Source organism: Oratosquilla oratoria, chromosome 26, assembly GCF_046742065.1.
Source record: "Oratosquilla oratoria isolate Oo_2021 chromosome 26, ASM4674206v1, whole genome shotgun sequence".
Taxonomy (NCBI): Eukaryota; Metazoa; Arthropoda; class Malacostraca; order Stomatopoda; family Squillidae; genus Oratosquilla; species Oratosquilla oratoria.
In genome coordinates, this window is record NC_134802.1 from 40248194 (window position 1) to 40267411 (window position 19218).

General features: G+C 35.7%; 1 protein-coding gene across 1 annotated transcript in view; it reads left to right on the top strand.

Annotated features, from left to right (window-relative positions):
- Positions 1–13674, top strand: part of LOC143039472 (carbonic anhydrase 2-like) — a 112415-nt gene extending 98741 nt beyond the window's left edge. Inside the window, exons 6-7 of the mRNA XM_076209574.1 lie at positions 7048–7134; positions 9330–13674. Coding sequence (XP_076065689.1) covers positions 7048–7134; positions 9330–9443 — 201 coding nt within the window. The 3' untranslated portion in view covers positions 9444–13674. The remainder of the gene's footprint in view (positions 1–7047; positions 7135–9329) is intronic.
- The last annotated feature ends 5544 nt before the right edge of the window (positions 13675–19218 follow it).

Below are 19218 nucleotides of genomic sequence, written 5' to 3' on the forward strand. Positions count from 1 at the left end.
CACACCTAATCAATATCATCGAGGTGATTACATTGATGTCAGACTTAATTTACAACCACATCCCTTCCAACATACTAAAAAAAATCAAATGCAGCACCTCTACCCATACATACCACCTTACCAAGCAGGATTAAGCCACCGTGGTGAGGTACTGAGGCTGCATCGTCCCGCACGGGGCCTCAGTGGGGATCTATCTTAGTTGCACCAATAACGGATAGAATGACTTCCAACATTCATTCATTAAAATGTGCAACACTAATAATGAATTCACAATTGGACACAGATAACGGATTTATCAGACATGAACACATTATGAACCTAACCTAACTTTACCTTACCTAACATTTTTATGACTGTACATAATGTGTGCATGTCAAATGAGTTCGTTATCTGTGCGTCTAATTATAGATTCATTATTTGTTTTGCACACTTTATGAATATTCGTAATCTGTGCAGATTCACAAAATGTAAGTTACATTGGCTGCCTAGGCCTATTGCCTAGGCTATGGCCTGTGTTGTTGGCCTAGTGCCAAACGCTGCAGTGCAAATAGCAATGCCTCACCTCTTGCACACGGCGTTCGTTGAAAGCCTGACTTATTAGACTTTTGTCCACTTTGGGGGTCGATCCAAGGACTGATTTGGATGCAAAGGTCGTTGGGATTGCATTTGCCTTTAGACGAGGCCTTACAATTCCCGAATATTCAATAGAATGAGTCAGATTCTTCGCAAAACAGTCGGGCTCAAATTAATCAATACAAAGTTTTGAATGTACACTGGGCACACACAACGATCTCTTCTCTCTTCCAGCTCTATTTACCTTTTAGTCATTCCTCATATGGTTTATCTGCCAGGCTGGGAATCAGTCTGTTTACTACCCTTTGTATTCTCACAATTTTGCTTATATCCTTCACCCTACAAGATACCATACTAAGGTCTATATAGATATCAAAATGGTGTACTAACAGCGGCAGGTTTGGAAAAATGCAGAGAGAGGATGACAAAGTAGAATATATCTAAATGTAGAAATTGCCAGGAATGGGTGGAATAAGAGTGCACTTTTGAGTGGATACAAATGATTCTTAAAAGTTGCAAGAGATACCACTGAAAATTGTAATAGATCGTAGATATGTGATGTCCACATGAAAAACCAGGAAAGAATAGAAGGATTATAGAAAAGGCAGCATTCTAAATGCTTCAGGAGTGGTGTGCAAACGAATAATGATACAAAGAATGGTGGAAATGGTAACAAATATAAAGGTAAAAGGGGAAGTGAAGACTTTTTTTTTTCTTGTAATTTAGTTTTTGGAGTTTAAGATGGCATAACTACAGTATATACCTACTGTCGCCTTTCTGTCTTCCCACTATTTTCTCTCTGTTGCCCTCTCTCAACTCTCTGTCACCTCTCTTCTAAATATTAGTCCTGTCAACACTCTATCCACTGTAATCACCCTTGTGGGCCTCACTTATGGATATGGCAATCAAGTTCTTTTAGTTATAATTTTCTATCCAGAACAATGAAAATGTATTCTTCTTCTGTATCTTTCTTCCGTTAATTCTTATACAGCGTGTTCAAAAGGAATCCCACGAGAGCACGTATTCAAGATCCTACATGAGCTTTGCAGTGACGTAGTGATTTTTTTAGTCCAATCAGATTCGTTGTTACAAGTCTATATGGCAATGTTGTTTACTTGGAATAATCTCGAGTCTCTGCACAATTCTCACTTAGGTTACAAATAAATGTCATGTTGGCAATACACTCGATCTCCCTGGTATTGTTTATAAACACGGCGGAAAAGCTGACTCAGACAACTCGTTCGGCTATTATTTTTATAAACAATCCTACCTATAAAATGTAACAACCCATCTTCTACCCTTATTTCTACCCTCTTTTCTACCAGCCTCTTACAGGGCTTGGCAGTTACCACTTGGTCGTTCCGACCAACTCTTTTCTACCAGCCTCTTACAGGGCTCCGGTAGGTGTCGAAAAAAATTGATGCCTTCATCCTTCTGATTACAATAAATGATGTTAAGGCAGCGACAACTAAGGAGGAGAAAAGAACAATTAAAGAAATACTATAGTTATTGTAAGAATTGTTTATGTTCGATCTCAATGGATGTTGTTTTTCTTATTTTCTAAGGTGGTGAATTTTCCGGTAAAATAATGTTGATATCTGTAAGGTATGTTTTATCAGGGTGTTATCAGTAATGGAGAGTGTCCCTGCATAAATTTCACACTTGACAGAAAATGGGATTGAACCTTCAACTGATTTTGATCTAGGACCTAATTCAGGAGAGATAAAAGATACTCTGGTTTTGTTTGGGAAAAATAGAAAATGTGAACTTCCAATGTTAGTATGAGCTATCTGGTTTATAAATATATTCTTGCAGAGACAGTTCTACATTACAGACATATTCCTAATTAGTGAAGCTTCACTAGAATTTCTCTATGTTTCATAAACATAAAAAGAAAAGCATGATCTTGAAATACTAAATGAAGATGTTCTTACACATTGCCAAGGCTCCAGGTCGCACAGGTTTCCAATGCCAGGCATACACCATACATATCAATATTACAAATCCAATCTTCATCTAAGTTGGTTGTATTAATATTAAGTTCATACATAATATTATCAATGTATTCCTGATACTCTTCAGAACTCAAAGTTTCCCCAATAGAATGTATAGAGTGGGTATCTTGTTTTTCTTCGTCCTCAAAAAGAGTTGTTGCCTTATAGTCCTCATTGTCACAATTATCATCATCATCAAGTTCTATCACAGTCCTTTCTAAATAATGAACATGTCTAACTGACACTTCCCTAGTTTCTAAGTGTAAGATATATTTCCACCTGCAAAATGAATTATTCTATACGGACCGGAGTATCTGGTTGAAAGTTTATTACTGATTGTATGCATTTTGGCCATGGCCAAATTTTCTATTTGTAATTCTATTTTGTGTGCTATTTTATGTTGTTGCTTCTTCATCTCTTGTGTATATTCTGTCATGTGTTCTCTAACTCTTTGGTGTATAGCTTGAAATGTATGTATCCTATTTGAAATGTAATCATCTATGGCATATATTGGCTTCGGTTCTGCAATTAAGATTTCATATAAGAGAATTTTGTCTTTCCCTCAGATATTATAGTGTGGAGTTTCACCTGTAGCTGTATTAATTTAGTTATTGGGTGAACATTTAACACAAGGAATCCAATTATCCCAAGATATACTATACGGGCTTATCAAACCTCTAAGACAAGTGATAATTTTTTTTTTTGTCAACCTTCCTACAATTTCGTTGTTCTGAAGGTGATTGACTGAAATATTATTTTTTATTGTCTTAAATAACCTACATAATTCTTCCAAGATTGTGTTGTTAAATTCGGTAACATTGCCTGAAACTAAGATCTTGGTAGTAGTGAAATTACACATGATTTGTTCATATATTACTGAAGCAATTGCTTCAGCTCTCTTATTTGGAATGGGTTGTAAAATATAAAATCTTGATAGATATTCAATGGCAACATATACATATATATATTCATATTCAGACTTAGATAACTCTAGTAGTGTAAGTAAATTCTTTCCCAAGGTTTCTGTGGTATAGGATATGATAGCATAGGAGTAGGTTTATATGTATTTCATTTTGCCTCAGCACATTTCAAGCAATTATCAATATGTAAGTAAATATTTCTCTTCATGCCTGGCCAAAAGTATTTAAGTTGTTCTTGTCTATAAATTCTATATTTTCCTGTATGAGAACTATAATCATTATCATGAAGTAATTTTAGTACCTCTGGTACAAGATTTTATGAAATTACCAACTGATTCACTGGGCCCGTAGAAATATCCTTCCCACTTACAACTGTTTTTCTACACAAAAGTTCATTGCTCAAATAAAATTCTTCTGTCGTATACCCCTTTGGTAGTTTTGAAGGAATATCTCGCGGGCTCATCACAATCTGGGCAAATTTTTTCCCAATTCTGATCTCTTCTTTGCTCCCTTATTATCAGTTCCTCATCTAATATCATTAGTTCATCAATACTGCAGATAAGATTTATCAACCATGTAGCTGGTTGGCTAATATTCCTAGATAGTGCATCTGCTGTACCGTTCTTCCTACCTGGAATGTATTCAAACTTCACCTCGTAACATTAAAGTGTAGTAAACCACTTTGTTAATCTGCCTCTAATATTCTTATATTTGAATAAGTTCTTGATAGCTGCATTATTAGTCCACAATCTGATTGGATATCCCAGTATCATATCTCTTAAACTCTCCAGTGAATATATCACTGTTAATGTTTCTCTTTCTGTAATGGAACAATTTCTCTCTGCATTATTACAAAGTCTTGATGTGAAAGTTATCGGTTGCAATTTTCCATCTCTTCCTTGCATCAGTACAAAGGATATACTCTTTATCATAATTAGGAAAATGAGAACTGGAGAACTAGCAAGTTTATCTTTCAACTTGTCAAAAGCTTTTTGTTGTTCAGGTCCCCAAATGAACTTTGAAGATTTCCTCAAGAAATAACTTAATGGTTAAGCAATGTCCCCATATCCCTTAATAAACTTCCTATAATACCCTGTCAATCTCAAAAAACTTCTAACTTTCTCTACATTGTTCAGTATTGGGTAGTTCTTTACTGTTTCTACCTTTTAGTTCTCTGTACTAAGTCCATGCCTATCTAATGACCCAAGTAAGTGACACTCTTACAAAAACTTACATTTTTCAAGTTTCAATTTCAACCCCGCTTCAACTAGTCTTGAGAACACCAAATCTAATTTCTTAAATTGCTCAGTTGCTGTTTGGGAAACTGTTGAAATATCATCTAAAAATACGCTGGCTGTGTTTCCTAATAACCCATCTAATAATGTGCTTATTAATCTTATATAAGTTAATGGACTGTTACGTAACCCAAATGGCATTCGCTTGAACGTATAGTGCCTCGTTGTTGTAGAAAATGCTGTATAATCTCAAGAGTCTTCATGCATCTCCATTTGCCAAAAACGATGATTTGATATCTATAGTACTAAAATACCGATTCTCAGTTCCCAAATTACGAAGTATATCTACTATTACAGGTAACGGTAGTCGATCAGGTATTGTCTGTTTATTCAATTTCATTCCCTATAGTCAATAACTGGACGTATGGTACAATCTGATTTTGGCACTAGAGTCAATGGGAACTTCTATTCACTTTGACTGGGTTATATGACATCCTGCGATAACATTTCAGTGATCAATTTATCTACAATGGTTAGCTTGGAACGTGGTAATCTGTAGGCAGGTATATAGATAGATTGAGTCTCTGGTTTCAATTCGATCAGATGTTTTAAAACAGTTGTTTTGCCCAAGGTGTCCCCCGGGCAAAGCAATTGCTTTATTGTGCTTCACTAGCAATGTAGTTAAACTTGATTCTAACTCAGGATAACAAGTAGGCTCTAGCTAAATTTTATATTTCTCCCCCAAATGTTTCTCCCTGAATTGAACAGACTGATCAAATTGGTAATTCCACCTCTTCCAGACTCTCGTTTAAAATCTTAATGGGCCTTGGACAGACTTGAAAACATTCTATTTGTGTACCTTTTCTTAAGATTATGTCTTTATTTAAAGTACTAATCACAAATATTTCTACCATGTTCTTGTGTGTCTTATAAATCCCCAAGTCTAATTTCAAACCTTTTACCCCAATTGATTGTATGATGGTTAAATTTTTGAAGTCTACAGTGACTCCTTTCAACAACATTTCTTCTCTGTTAATTGCTCTGGAGTGAAATAATGTCGACTTTACTACACCATCTTCCACAGTTTGCAAAACTTCATTTAGAGTTGATGAATTCTGATTAATTTCTGGGATTTCTTGAACATCTGAGTTGTGTTCACTATGTGTGCCTTTTTCTTCCTCTTGTGCTATCTGCTTTTGAATAGACCGCTCTACCCCGCTACTATCCAATCTAGCATTGTTATCTTCCCCATCTATCTCAATATGTTCTCTTATCACAGATACTGGCTCCAAGTCTGATTTATTTAAATATGGGATTAACTGTGATTTCACTAAGATCCCTAACTCTACTATCCATTCTAGCATTGTTATCTTCCCCTTCTACCTCAATAGGTACTCTTATCAAATATACTGGCTCTAAGTCTGATTGATTTAAAAAGGGGATTAACTATGATTTCACTAAGATCCCTAACTCATCCGGACGTAGGATCATCCCCTCTTTTCTCATAGTTGCAAACCTTATTAATAAATCCCCTGAAAAGACAGATTTGTATACAACTATCACTGGAATGTGCAAGTGCTCATTTTTATACATGATAGCATCCAACTCAGTATTATATAATGTTTTAACTGACTTCTGTTACTCCTTGCAATGAGTAATGGATTGGTCAACACTGTAGCCACTATAATCGCCCTTGTGGTCCTCACTTATGGATATGGAGACTCCTTTTAGTTAAAATTTTCTGTCTAGGAGGATGAAAATGTATCTTTCTTCCGTTATTTCTTATACACCGTACTCCAAAGGAATCCCACAAGAGCACGTATTCAGGATCATACGTGAGCATTGTTGTGACGTAGTGATTTTCTTAGTCCCATGATCTTTAAATTTATATTTAAGATCCTCCTCAGAGAGCATGATCTTACAATCGTGAACCAATTGAATTCTCTCCTCCTCCACCCCTTTACCAATCATATTTCTTGTTATGAATCTATATGGCAATATTGCTTACTTAGAATAATTCTGAGTCTCTGTATAATTCTCACTTAGGTTGCAAAGGAATATCATGTCAGTAATACACTCGAGCTCCCGGCTATTGTTTTTAAACAAGACGGAGAGGCTGGTTCAGGCAACTCGCTCGGCTATTATTTCATAAACAATTCTACCAATAAAATGTAACAACCCGTCTTCTACCGCTCTTTCTACCTTCTTTTCTACCAGCTCCATACACCCACATGCCAAATGTAAACACGAACCAGTCTTTCAAAATGTCAATAAAAATTACTCCTCACCTCACAGGATCCTAACATTGTGTTCTCTGCATTACAGATGTCTGAGTTCCGTGCTCTGAAGATGAAACAAGGAGGAAACATTATCAACAACTTCCGTCCACCTCAACCTCTTGGAAATAGAAAGGTACGTTGGTTTCCCATATGTTTTTCTAGGATTTGCGAACAGCATATTCTAAGTTTAGGCATGAATGCAAAATAATGCATGTTTGAATTCCTGGGATATGCTGTGCATACACGTACACGCTCGTACACACAATAGGTAATAGAGAGAGGTGACTTAATAGTAATGTTCAGCTCATTAAAGGACGTATATGAAACTAATAGAGAAGATCTCTTGATTTAGGAGGGGAAATACTACGTGACTAAAGGAAAAAAAAATCCATACTAATGTATCAACTCCTGTAGTAGCTTAACAGACAAAATTACCTAAGTTAAAACTATAAGTGAATTAAAAACTCGGTATGAAAGTTTGAGTAGTTGGAGAAAAACAGACGAGTCTCCACGATTGTAGCTCCTTTCCTGTGAATTACAAATAGGTAAATACAATTAGATAAACTCACATGTGCGCGCACGATATCATAGAAACAAATTAAGAAAAAAAAAATCAAAGGACGCCTTCACACGAACCACCACCAGGGGCACCAAATATTTGCCTCCTTCAGTTTTCAATGGAGCCATTCATACGAGGTGGTATGAAAAGCTCTATTGGAAAACGCGAGAAGTAACTACTGTATATGCTACCACCAGCGGTGGACACCGATTACCCTGTGTGAAAGCATTCTAAAAGATGTCAAGAAAATGCTCTATAGAGATGTGTTAACTCACAGAATAACTAGGAAAATTAGGCACACACATCCACACACATACACACACATTTCCAAAAAGATCTAGTCACTATTTTTGCATGGAGCCAAGAATGAGAAGTGAAGTTTTAAGAAATGCAAAGTACTAGAAGTGGGCAATAGTGGCAAAATACCATCTTTAAACTGTTTCATCGGAAATAACCATATTACAAAACCAAAGGAGGAGAAAGATTTGGGAATGTTGATAAAAGACCTGTCACCTAACGAACATATCAGCAAGATTGTGGGAGAGACATAATGTAGATGATTAAAGTGGCGTTTCATTGTATGGATCAAGAGATGATGAAAAAAAATCAAATCATCTGATCCATCCATGACTCCAGCACATGACCCAAAACCACACACACACACACACACACACACACACACACACACACACACACACACACACACACACACACACACACACACACACACACACACACACACACACACACACAAACACGCACACACGCACACACACACACACACACACACACACACACACACACACACACACACACACACACACACACACACACACACACACACACACACACACACACACGTGGTAGAGTTCCTGGCTGCCACTACGGCGGTCCGGGTTCGAATCCCGCACAGGGCTGAAATAATTTCAATATCGCTGTGCTGCAGGTCGTTACTCCAACTCTCGTAGGCGGGGAGTTGGGTGCGTGTGTGCGCGTGAAGTCACAGTATTACCCATAGATCGGTCATATATAAGCTCTGAGCTCTCTTTCGGTAGGGAAATAGCTGTCGATCGCGAGTCGCGAGTCCAACACGTGATCCAAGGCCATGATGAACCATGGTGAATCACACACACGTACACACACACACACACACACACACACACACACACACACATACACACACAAACACAAACATGCCCATAAAATATATATCAATGATGAATGAAAAATTAAATCTAATAATGGGTAATTAAATTAAGGTAACTGGATGTCTAAAAGGTAGCACAAAGTAAAAGAAATAAATATACAAAAGTTACATATGAAGAAGGAATACTGCAAGCGTTGGATATAAAAGGATAAATTTAATATCTTTGACCTCTTTTGTAACAGCAAAACCTACAAAAGACTTCCTTTTGTCAAAGGAAATTGGAAAGATGATAAAATGTTAAAAGGAAGTTTGAGAAAATTGATGATGGGAAAAGAGGAAAAACTGTTGAGAAGAATGAGATGCAGATTGTGGTGAATGAATATAAAATAACTATTGCAGAGACATATGAGTGAATTTGGCAAGACCTAACGTGACTAGTGAAAAAGAAAGGAAATAAGTAGTAAAGTTAAAGGAAACGCGAATAAAGTACTGAGAGCAAAGATATACGAGGCATTTAAGGAATTGCAAAGTTATTCTTTTGACAGAATTCAACAGTCGGGACCCTTCTAACTTCTGATGGAGTAGTCTTTAGTATTTACTAATACTTGAATTCTCTTTCCAGGTCTTCAGGAGCAGCACTTCAGCTGAGAACGCAGGAGAAGCCACCAGCATGAAGAAACTAGGAATGGCAATGTACTTTATGAGCACAATGGCAGTGCTTATGATGAATATGTAAAGGTCCTCTAACACTACCTCTCCTCCTCATAGCCTTCCCCTTCCTATAGACCAATTACTGCATAATCCCTGGCAGTTAACATATGTTATTGTTAGTGTGTCAATAAAATCAATAATTGGAACCCTTAGTACAACTGGTGGAACAGGTAGTGATGAAAGAAATGGCGAAATGTCTACTGCGGCTTTGACACAGTCGTGATACTTGATAAAAAATTTAAACCACTTGAAAATTATATTATACTAATTTTACAGTAATCAATACTCTACAATTAACATATATACCATACCAAGCATGATAATAGACAGTTTAGTTCATATGCCAATCTTAAAAGTAGGTTTGATGCTAACAAATATAGTAGCAAAAAATAATTTAATTCCCTATTATCAGTCCACTGAAATAGGCAAAAGTTTCTGAAATCATGCTATGTAATGGCCAACATGTTGCCCAAAATTTTTAACGTTTGGTCAACTATAACAAATGCAACTAAAGTTCATTAGTGTCCCTGCTTGATGAAGAGTGAAAAAAAGAGAGAGAGAGAAGAGAGAGAGAGAAAGAGCAACATGTGGTGTGTGTGCATGTGTAACACCGGCCAGTAAATACTCTTCAAATAATTTAGGTTGAGTAGACTGGGTCTCAGTCTTCACCCCCCCCCCTCCCCCGGGAATGCCAAGGAAAGATGGTTATATGTGTCACTAGGAACAAAGGTCTCTCCCGTGACATCAAATCTAAAAAATTTCATTTAAATCTACCTACTTTAGCATCCTTTTTCATTCCAATGGACTTACTTTACAAAATGAGATGTGGCAGGTGGAAAGTGGTGTGTTAAGATCCAGAGACGAATCACACGCTCTTTCCAGCCCACGAACTGGAATTATCTACATTTATGTATGCTAGAAGTGCTGAGGCCCATCCTGATCAATCGCATGTGATAACTGTTCATGTTCCCAGAATCTCCATTGTACAGATAAACATATAAGCATTGTTTGTTTGGAGTTTAACAGTATCTTTACAACAATAGAATAGAATTCATATACCTTACCCCCTCACCTTCACCCCCCTCCCACAACCATTGGTGTGATCTTTGCTGTTTTAATGAATGTGGCCAGTATAATATACTTTTAGATTTAGGATTAGATTAGGGAAAAGTGCCATACACCCTTAACCATCCTCTGTACATACTATGACCGAGAATGTGCAAGATCTCTGCTTAAACGAAGTACAGGGAAGGATGAAGCGTTTGCAACGATCGCTCATCCGTGAGGGTGCTGCTCCGTGTGGCATTAATAGGAAAAGGCTGAAAAGAAACCATTTGTGCCCACATTCCACTGCACTCCCTTACTGAAAGCAAAAATTAAACAAACATTGATTATGGCAATAATTTTTACATATACTATATTAACATTTTGCTATGTACACAGGTAATAATGATGTAGAAAGAATTGTATTAATTAATACTCACAGTATATACAGAAGAAACTGGCAGGCGGTGGTGCAGGAGAAATTGGGAGCAGAAGCCAACAAACGAAACTTACATTTGCATGTCCACTTGGCCCTACTTGTTTTTTCACCAAGATTCTCACTTTGAACAAATTCTGTACGTGAATGACCATATTTAAATGAAGATATATGCATGTCCTATTATTTCTATGCGTAAATGTGTGACGATGATTGTGTAATGATGTTCGTGTGTGTGTGTGTGTGTGTGTGTGTGTGTGTGTGTGTGTGTGTGTGTGTGTGTGTGTGTGTGTGTGTGTGTGTGTGTGTGTGTGTGTGTGTGTGTGTGTGTGTGTGTGTCTATGTGTGTGCGTGTGTGTGTGTGTGTGTGTGTGTGTGTGTGTGTGTGTGTGTGTGTGTGTGTGTGTGTGTGTGTGTGTGTGTGTGTGTGTGTGTGTGTGTGTGTGTGTGTGTGTTTACCTGTGTGTGTGTGTGTGTGTGTGTGTGTGTGTGTGTGTGTGTGTGTGTGTGTGTGTGTGTGTGTGTGTGTGTGTGTGTGTGTGTGTGTGTGTGTGTGCATTTGTGTGTATATACATACATATATACCCGATATATATATATATATATACAGTCAACTCTCAATTAACGCGAGAGTTACGTTCCTGGAGACGTCGTGCTAATCAAAATAGCGTTAGAAACATTTATTCCCATAGGAAATAATGGTAATAGGGGGTTTTGGTTCCTGAACACTTGGAAAGTCCTGTCTATTTTAGGTTTTTTTACTCTGAACTTGAACAAATACATTATTAATACATTTGTAGGATACAGAAGCAACAAAAACACACATTCTTTGTGTTTATTTGTAGTATACAGTTAGTTATTGTATGTGCGCACTCGTCACCAGCCGCTCTCGTAACCAGCCTCACTCGCCTCTTCCTCCGACTCCCTGGCATTCGTAGAACAGAAAACGAGAGTTTACAACCTCTGACTAAATTATTCATTTCTCTGTAAAAAAAATTCAAGCTTTTATGACTTATAATCACGGTCCAAACATTTAGAAATTAGTTTACCATTAATTGTGGGTTGGTGACACCATTTTCATTTTTTTATGACTTATAATCACGGTCCATACATTTAGAAATTAGTTTACCATTAAGTGTGGATTGGTTACACCGTTTTCTTTTTTGTTTTGGTGTAGAACAGAAAACGAGAGTTTACAATCTCTACCTAAATTATTCATTTGTCTGTAACAATTATTCATTTCTCTGTAACTTGTACACAGACACTTCCACTTATAGTTCGGGCTAGCTTCAGACTAAGATCAAAACAAAGCGAGGGATACCGACCACGCGAGGGCCCTCTCTCTCAATGCTCTTACCGCCAAATTCAAATCATGTTAAATCGAAATTGTCAGGGTATTTGGAAAAAAATAAAAATAAAAATAAAAATTAACTCGTGTTGAATCGAAAACGCGTTTGTTAAACTCGTGTTAATTGAGAGTTGACTGCATACATATATATATATATATATATATATATATATATATATATATATATATATATATATGTATACATATATATATATATATATATGTGTGTGTGTGTGTGTGTGTGTGTGTGTGTGTGTGTGTGTGTGTGTGTGTGTGTGTGTGTGTGTGTGTGTGTGTGTGTGTGTGTGTGTGTGTGTGTGTGTGTGTGTGTGTGTGTGTGTGTGTGTGTGTGTGTGTGTGTGTGTGTATGTGTGTGTATGTATCCGAACTTCTTGATAAATTTACTGTGCTGGATCTATGGTACTCTGTGTTGGGAATATTGTAAAAAGCAAAAAAAAAAATCTACTCATGTACAGTTCCTCAGAACATGAAAGCAAGAATAACAAGTGAGAATTACCTACCCACCTACATATAGCTGTGTGCAAAGGACCAACAGTGAAATTGAAATACATGTATCAGCGTAGGAAAAGAGGAATATGCATACATATATATATATATATATATATATATATATATATATATATATATATATAATATATATACATATATATATATGTATTTATTTAGATACATATACATATATATACATGTATGTATATATATACATATATATATATATATGTTATATTAATATATGATATATATATATATATATATATATGTATATATATACATATATATATATATATATATAATTGTGTAGGTGTTTATATAATACTTGCATGTGTATACTTGTATGTATGTGTATACACTGTGCTATCCACATTTTATATACTGTATATTATGTAGACACATGTACCCATATATAAACAAATGAATACATACATGTAAGCACATGTTATACCCTAACACTAACTTTGAAATAAATTCACAAAATACATATTAAATAAAAAAAAATATAGTAGATTGTTGACCTAATGCCCACTTATATATTAGTTTAACCGGCAATATTTGTCAAATCAAACATGAAACTGCATAATGAGTCAGCAAAAACTGATTCTAACACCAAAATACCATTCGCTTATTTCACTGACGGTGTATTGTTCTGAATGCATCAGATGTACTTTATAATACACTGCTGGAGTACGGTATGTTTGCATCTGCTGTACTTTGTAACACTGGTGGTGACACTATGTACTTCATTGAGTAGTGATAGGATGGCTTACTCAGATGCTTTCTTTCATTTAACAATTTAGTACAATTTTTCTTTTCTTACTGTGAACATATTGGTTTGTTTAAGCTCTTTGCAGTTGATAAATTTGTACATTTAAATCACAGTTGCTTAGTAAAATAATAAAATACTGAAAATTTTGTTTTATTTAAGCTATCTTTTGGTTTTCAAATTAAGAAAAAAAAATTACATATACATACACAGGCACATACTGGTTCCAAATTTGGAAGAAAGTCAGGAAGAAAATTTTTTGATTTTCGTCACGCCGGGACGGCGATGAAGACGGCAACTCGAAGCTACGTTTGCCTTTAACAGGCGAAGCCAGATGAAAATACTTTCCAATTGAATGGGCAGGAGGAAAGTAAAACTATTCGGGGTCACAGTAGAGGCAAAACATTGCTGATTCCAATTTTTGGAGAGAATCAAGGAGGGAAATTAGTGATATTTGTTTCTGAAGTTGTTCATGATAGGAAACAAAAGATCTAAATTTATTTTAGTTTGTTATCACAGAGTGGCCTTTTTTTTTTTTTTCTTCTTCTTTTTTTACACAATAGCAAATTTTGAAGGTGTCACACCCAAAAAGGTAAGTCCATTGAAAAAATTGATCAATGTAGTGCAGGGAGTGAATTCAAGAAAAAAGATATGTTACAAGTTCAATGTTCTACCACAGAGGTTAGTGAAATTCTAAAAATGAAATAAAAATTAGAGATTTAATATGCTCCCATGAGGATAGATTGCACGATCTGGAGCAAAAATTTGAGCAAGGAAAAGGAACAAACCTGGATCAGAAAGCAGAGATTGATAAATTGAGAAGGGAAAATGAAGCTTTCACAAATGAGAGAAAAAAAATCTTCTCAACACCATGGAGGAAATAGAAGATATGCCAACGACAAATGAGAATAGGGGAGATAGAGAGCCTTTACAGAGACAGGACATAGCGAGCGTTGGTCTTCCCCTGTATATTTACCTTACCCTTACCGTCGTGCCATATCCTCTTGGACTTCGGCAACCACGGAGCGCCATCGTTCACGGTCCCTAGTTACTTGTAACATCTGTGCTGGTTTGAGTTGTTTTCCCGTCGCCCTCATCAGCCCGTCCATATACTTCTCCCTCTGCTTTCCTCTTGCTCTCCTTCCCTCCACCATTCCCGTCATCACCACCTCTTCCAACCCTTCCCACTCCATTATATGTCCTTAGAATCGCAACTGTCTTTTCCTTATTGTTGTCATAAATTCCCTATCTGTCTCCATTTCTCTCAATACTTCTTCATTTGTTTTCTTCGTTGTCCATGGTACTCTTAATATTCGTCTCCATATCCACATTTCTGCTGCTTCTAAGTTTTCTTGCAATTTTTTGCTAATTGTCCACGCTTCTGAACCATATAATAGTGTTAACCATAAAAATGTTTTAACTGTTGTTCTCCTTATATCTGTAGACATTTTCTTGTTTGTTAAAACCCCTTTCATTTTCTGAAACGTGCTTTTAGCTATCGCTATCCTTGATTTTATTTCTTTTTCACATCTACAATCTTCTATCAATACGCTTCCCAGGTACGAAAATTTGGTTACTTGTTCTATTCTTCTCCCTGCTATTTGTACTTGCACTCTTGGTGGATCTGTTTTACTGGCCACTAGTATTTTAGTTTTCCCCATATTTACATTTAAACCTTTCTCCTCACTAGCTCTTACAGTTACATTCAATAGATGTATATATCCCTGTATATATCCCTGTATATATCCCTGTATATTACAATTAGGTAAACACACACACACACATACACTCACACATTCGTCGGATGGACGGTGAAGATTGGGGTTCCGAAGAAAAAGTGAAATTTTCGTGGATATCAACGTCAATGAAGTACCTTATTGTATTTACAGGGAAGGGGAAAGCTCGTGGTGTAGTGGGAAGGTGATAAAAAAAGGAATAGGGGAGGGATTACTGAGGGAAATGGAAGGAAATGAGGAAGGGGAGGATTTGGTCCAGGAGGCCAGGCCTCTTGTAAACAAGCAAAGGACCAATGATGATTTTGGAGAAGAACGGAATAGCAAAAATGTAAAGATTAGAAATATAGATAAGAGCAGCACACTGGAAGGTGAGGATAATAATTTCCAGGGATTTAATGAGGGGGGGGGGTGATACCAACCTCCCCCGATTAGCAAGACTAGAGGAAAAACTTGAGAAAATGACCGAACACTGGGGAAGTAGGTTCGGTAAAATAACATAGATTACGCAGAGTTGAAAAATTGGAAGAACTAGAGAAGATGAACAAAAACCTAACTAAAGAAATAGAAGGATTAAAAAGACAGTTAAAAGAAGTAGAAGATGAGAATGAGGAATTAAAGAGAAATAATATAAAGAATAAAGAGTCCATAGTCAAAGAAACACAGGGTTGGAAAAAAATCCAAGAGAACAGTAAAGTTGTATTTACTGACATAATAAAACAGAAAACGAAAGAACAAACTGAAGACTCAGTTATTAAAGTGATGGGACAGAAGGAGAATATAGTAAGAGACTTAGCAGATAAAAAGAAATGTACAATTATATTAGGAATGGAAGAGAAGTATAATCTTAATAGAACCACAAGAATCAAAGAGGAAAAAGAAAAAGTAAGCAGTTTACTAGAATTAGTTCAAGAAGATGAACTTAAAATCATGAAACAAATTGAAGAGATCTATAGACTAGGAAAATATAGTACAGATAAGACCAGACCAATTAAGATTAAATTCAGGTCACAAACGACAACAGAGAATATCTTAGCAAAAACAGGAAAACTAGCAAACAGTGAACAATATAAAAAGGTATGGATAAAAAGAGAAATGAATAGAGAGGAAAGAGAGGAGGAAAAAATGAAAAGACAAGAAGCTAAAGGAAAAAACGAGAACAGAACAGAGACAGAAAAAGATAAATTCTATTGGACAGTAGTGAATATGAAAGTGAGGAGATGGGCCATACCACAGAAAAACAAAAGGGAAACAGAAAATACAATGGAAGTAGCAGAAAATTAAGAGTGTCTTACACAAATATAGATGGATTAATAACAGGATTGAATGAGCTGAATGATTATCTGAAGGAAAAAGAACCGGACATAATGGGAATTGTAGAAACGAAATTAATAGGTCCACTACCACCCAACAGTGTAGGACATGATGCATATAATTATTGGATTAGAAACAGAGAGACAAAACAAGGGGGTGGAGTTATGTTCCTAACTAAGAAAGCTATAAACGCTGAGGAGTGTCACATATGAAAAGAATACAGTAGAGATGATTATGATCGAAGTGGAAGACAGAGATAAGAAGAGCAGAAAGTTCGTGATAAATTATGTGCCTCCAAAAACAGCCTCGTGGGAAGAGAGTGAACATAAAAGTATGTTAGAAGACACAAGGATAACATTAAATAAGATAATGGAAGATGGAGGAAGAATAGTTATGATGGGCGACTTTAATTGCAAAGAAATCTGCTGGGAAGAGATGACAGTAAAGGGTGGAGAAGACTCATGGGGAAATGTTCTACTTGAGATGATTATTGATCATACAATGACACAATGGATACAAGAGAACACTAGGTATAAAAATGAGGAAGAACCATCGAGACTAGACCTAATAATCACATCTGAACCTAATATAGTGGAAAAGATTGAATATCAAACACTAATAAGTAAAAGTGACCACATATTGATTGAACTGGAACTAAACGAGGAAAAATACATGAAAAGAAATTAACAATATAGAAAAGGAAGAATGATGTATGAAAAAACAAACTTTGATAAAATAAGAGAATTCTTTCAAAAAGAAAACTGGGAAAGAATATACAAAGAAGAAACAACAGTGGAAGAGAAATGGAATATTTTGACAAAAATTTATGAAAAATAAAAAAAGAGTGGAAAAATATGTCCCAAGACAAAAACAAGAAAAAGAACATGTAAAGTGCTGGTACAACAAAACTTGCAGAAATGGAAAGAAAGACAAAAGTCCTGAAAAATGGAAAATATATACTTGTTATAGAAATGAATATGTGCAAGTGTGCAGAGAGAAAAAGAGAAAATATGAAAAAATTTCATTGAAAAATGCAAAGATCAACCAAAACTATTTTACAGGTTTGTAAACAACAAACTGAAAAACAAACAAGATTTAGAGAAATTAAGACAAGGAGGAGTTGAATACACAGAGGAAATAGAAATGGCAGAAATTATGAACAAACATTTTAAATCAGTGTTTACAAGGGAGAACATACAACCTGGAGAGATTGAATGGAAAGAGAAAATCCCCCCTATGAAAGAAATAGAAGTAACAAAGAATGAAATAATGAAACACTTGAGTAATCTTGATGTCAGAAAATCGCATGGACCAGATGAAATAGCAAACTGGATTTTGAAAGAATGCAGGAATGAACTGGCAGACAAAATACATAGCATAATAAACAGTTCCTTGAAAGAAGGAAAAGTTCCAGATGATTGGAAAAAAGCAAATATAGTACCTATATATAAAGGAGGAAATAAAGAAGACCCTACCAACAATAGACCAGTCTCTCTAACAAGTACAATAGCAAAAATTTGTGAAAGAATTGTCAAAAGTGGATGGGTAAAATATTTAGAAAAAAACAACGTGCTAAATCCAAGGCAATTTGGATTCAGACAAGGACGATCATGCGTCACCAATTTAATATGTTTCTATTCAAGGCTGATAGATATAATACAAGAAAGAGATGGATGGGCTGATTGTGCATTTCTAGACCTAAAAAAAGCTTTTGACAAAGTACCACATAAGAAGTTGCTTAAAAAATTAGAAACCGAAGGAGGAATACAGGTCAAACTGCTTAAATGGATGGAAGACTTTTTGCAAGAAAGAAAAATGAGAGTAGTGATAAGAGACAAACGCTCAAGTTGGGATGAAGTAATAAGTGGTGTTCCACAAGGAACAGTTCTGGCCCCAATAATGTTTGCTATATATATTAATGATATGGATGAAGAAATTGAAAGTTATATGAGCTTCTTTGCAGATGATGCAAAACTATTAAAAAAAGTAAACACGGAAGAAGATTGTGAGTCACTACAGAGTGATCTCAATAAAGTATGGGAATAGAGTAGGAAGTGGGAGATGGAGTTCAATACTAAAAAGTGTAGTATAATGGAATTTGGAAAAAGCAAAAAAAGAATAATAGGATCATATAAATTGGGAGAAGAAGGAATAAAAAAAAGTTGAAAATGAGAAGGACCTGGGAGTCATTATTATGAATAATATGTCACCTGAGAAACATATAAACAAGATTTTTGGAGAAACTTATAATTTAATAAGAACAATCAAAGTGGCATTTACATACCTGGATGAAGAAATGGTGAAGAAAATACTAATCACTTTGATAAGACTAAGATTGGAATATGCAGCAACGATGTGGTCACCAAGTACAAAAAAATGTATAACAAAACTTGAAAGAATACAAAGAGCAATTATCAAAATTGGCACCAACACTCTCAAAACTATCATATGAAGAGAGACTAGCAAAAATTGAAATACAGACACTAGATCAAAGAAGAGAGAGAGGAGATTTGATAACTATTTACAGAATCATGAAAGGCATAGAAATCATTGATAGAGAGGATCTAATAAAACGGGATGATAGAAATACAAGAGGACACGGAAAAAAAAATCAAGAAAGACAGCTATAGAAGAGATATGAAA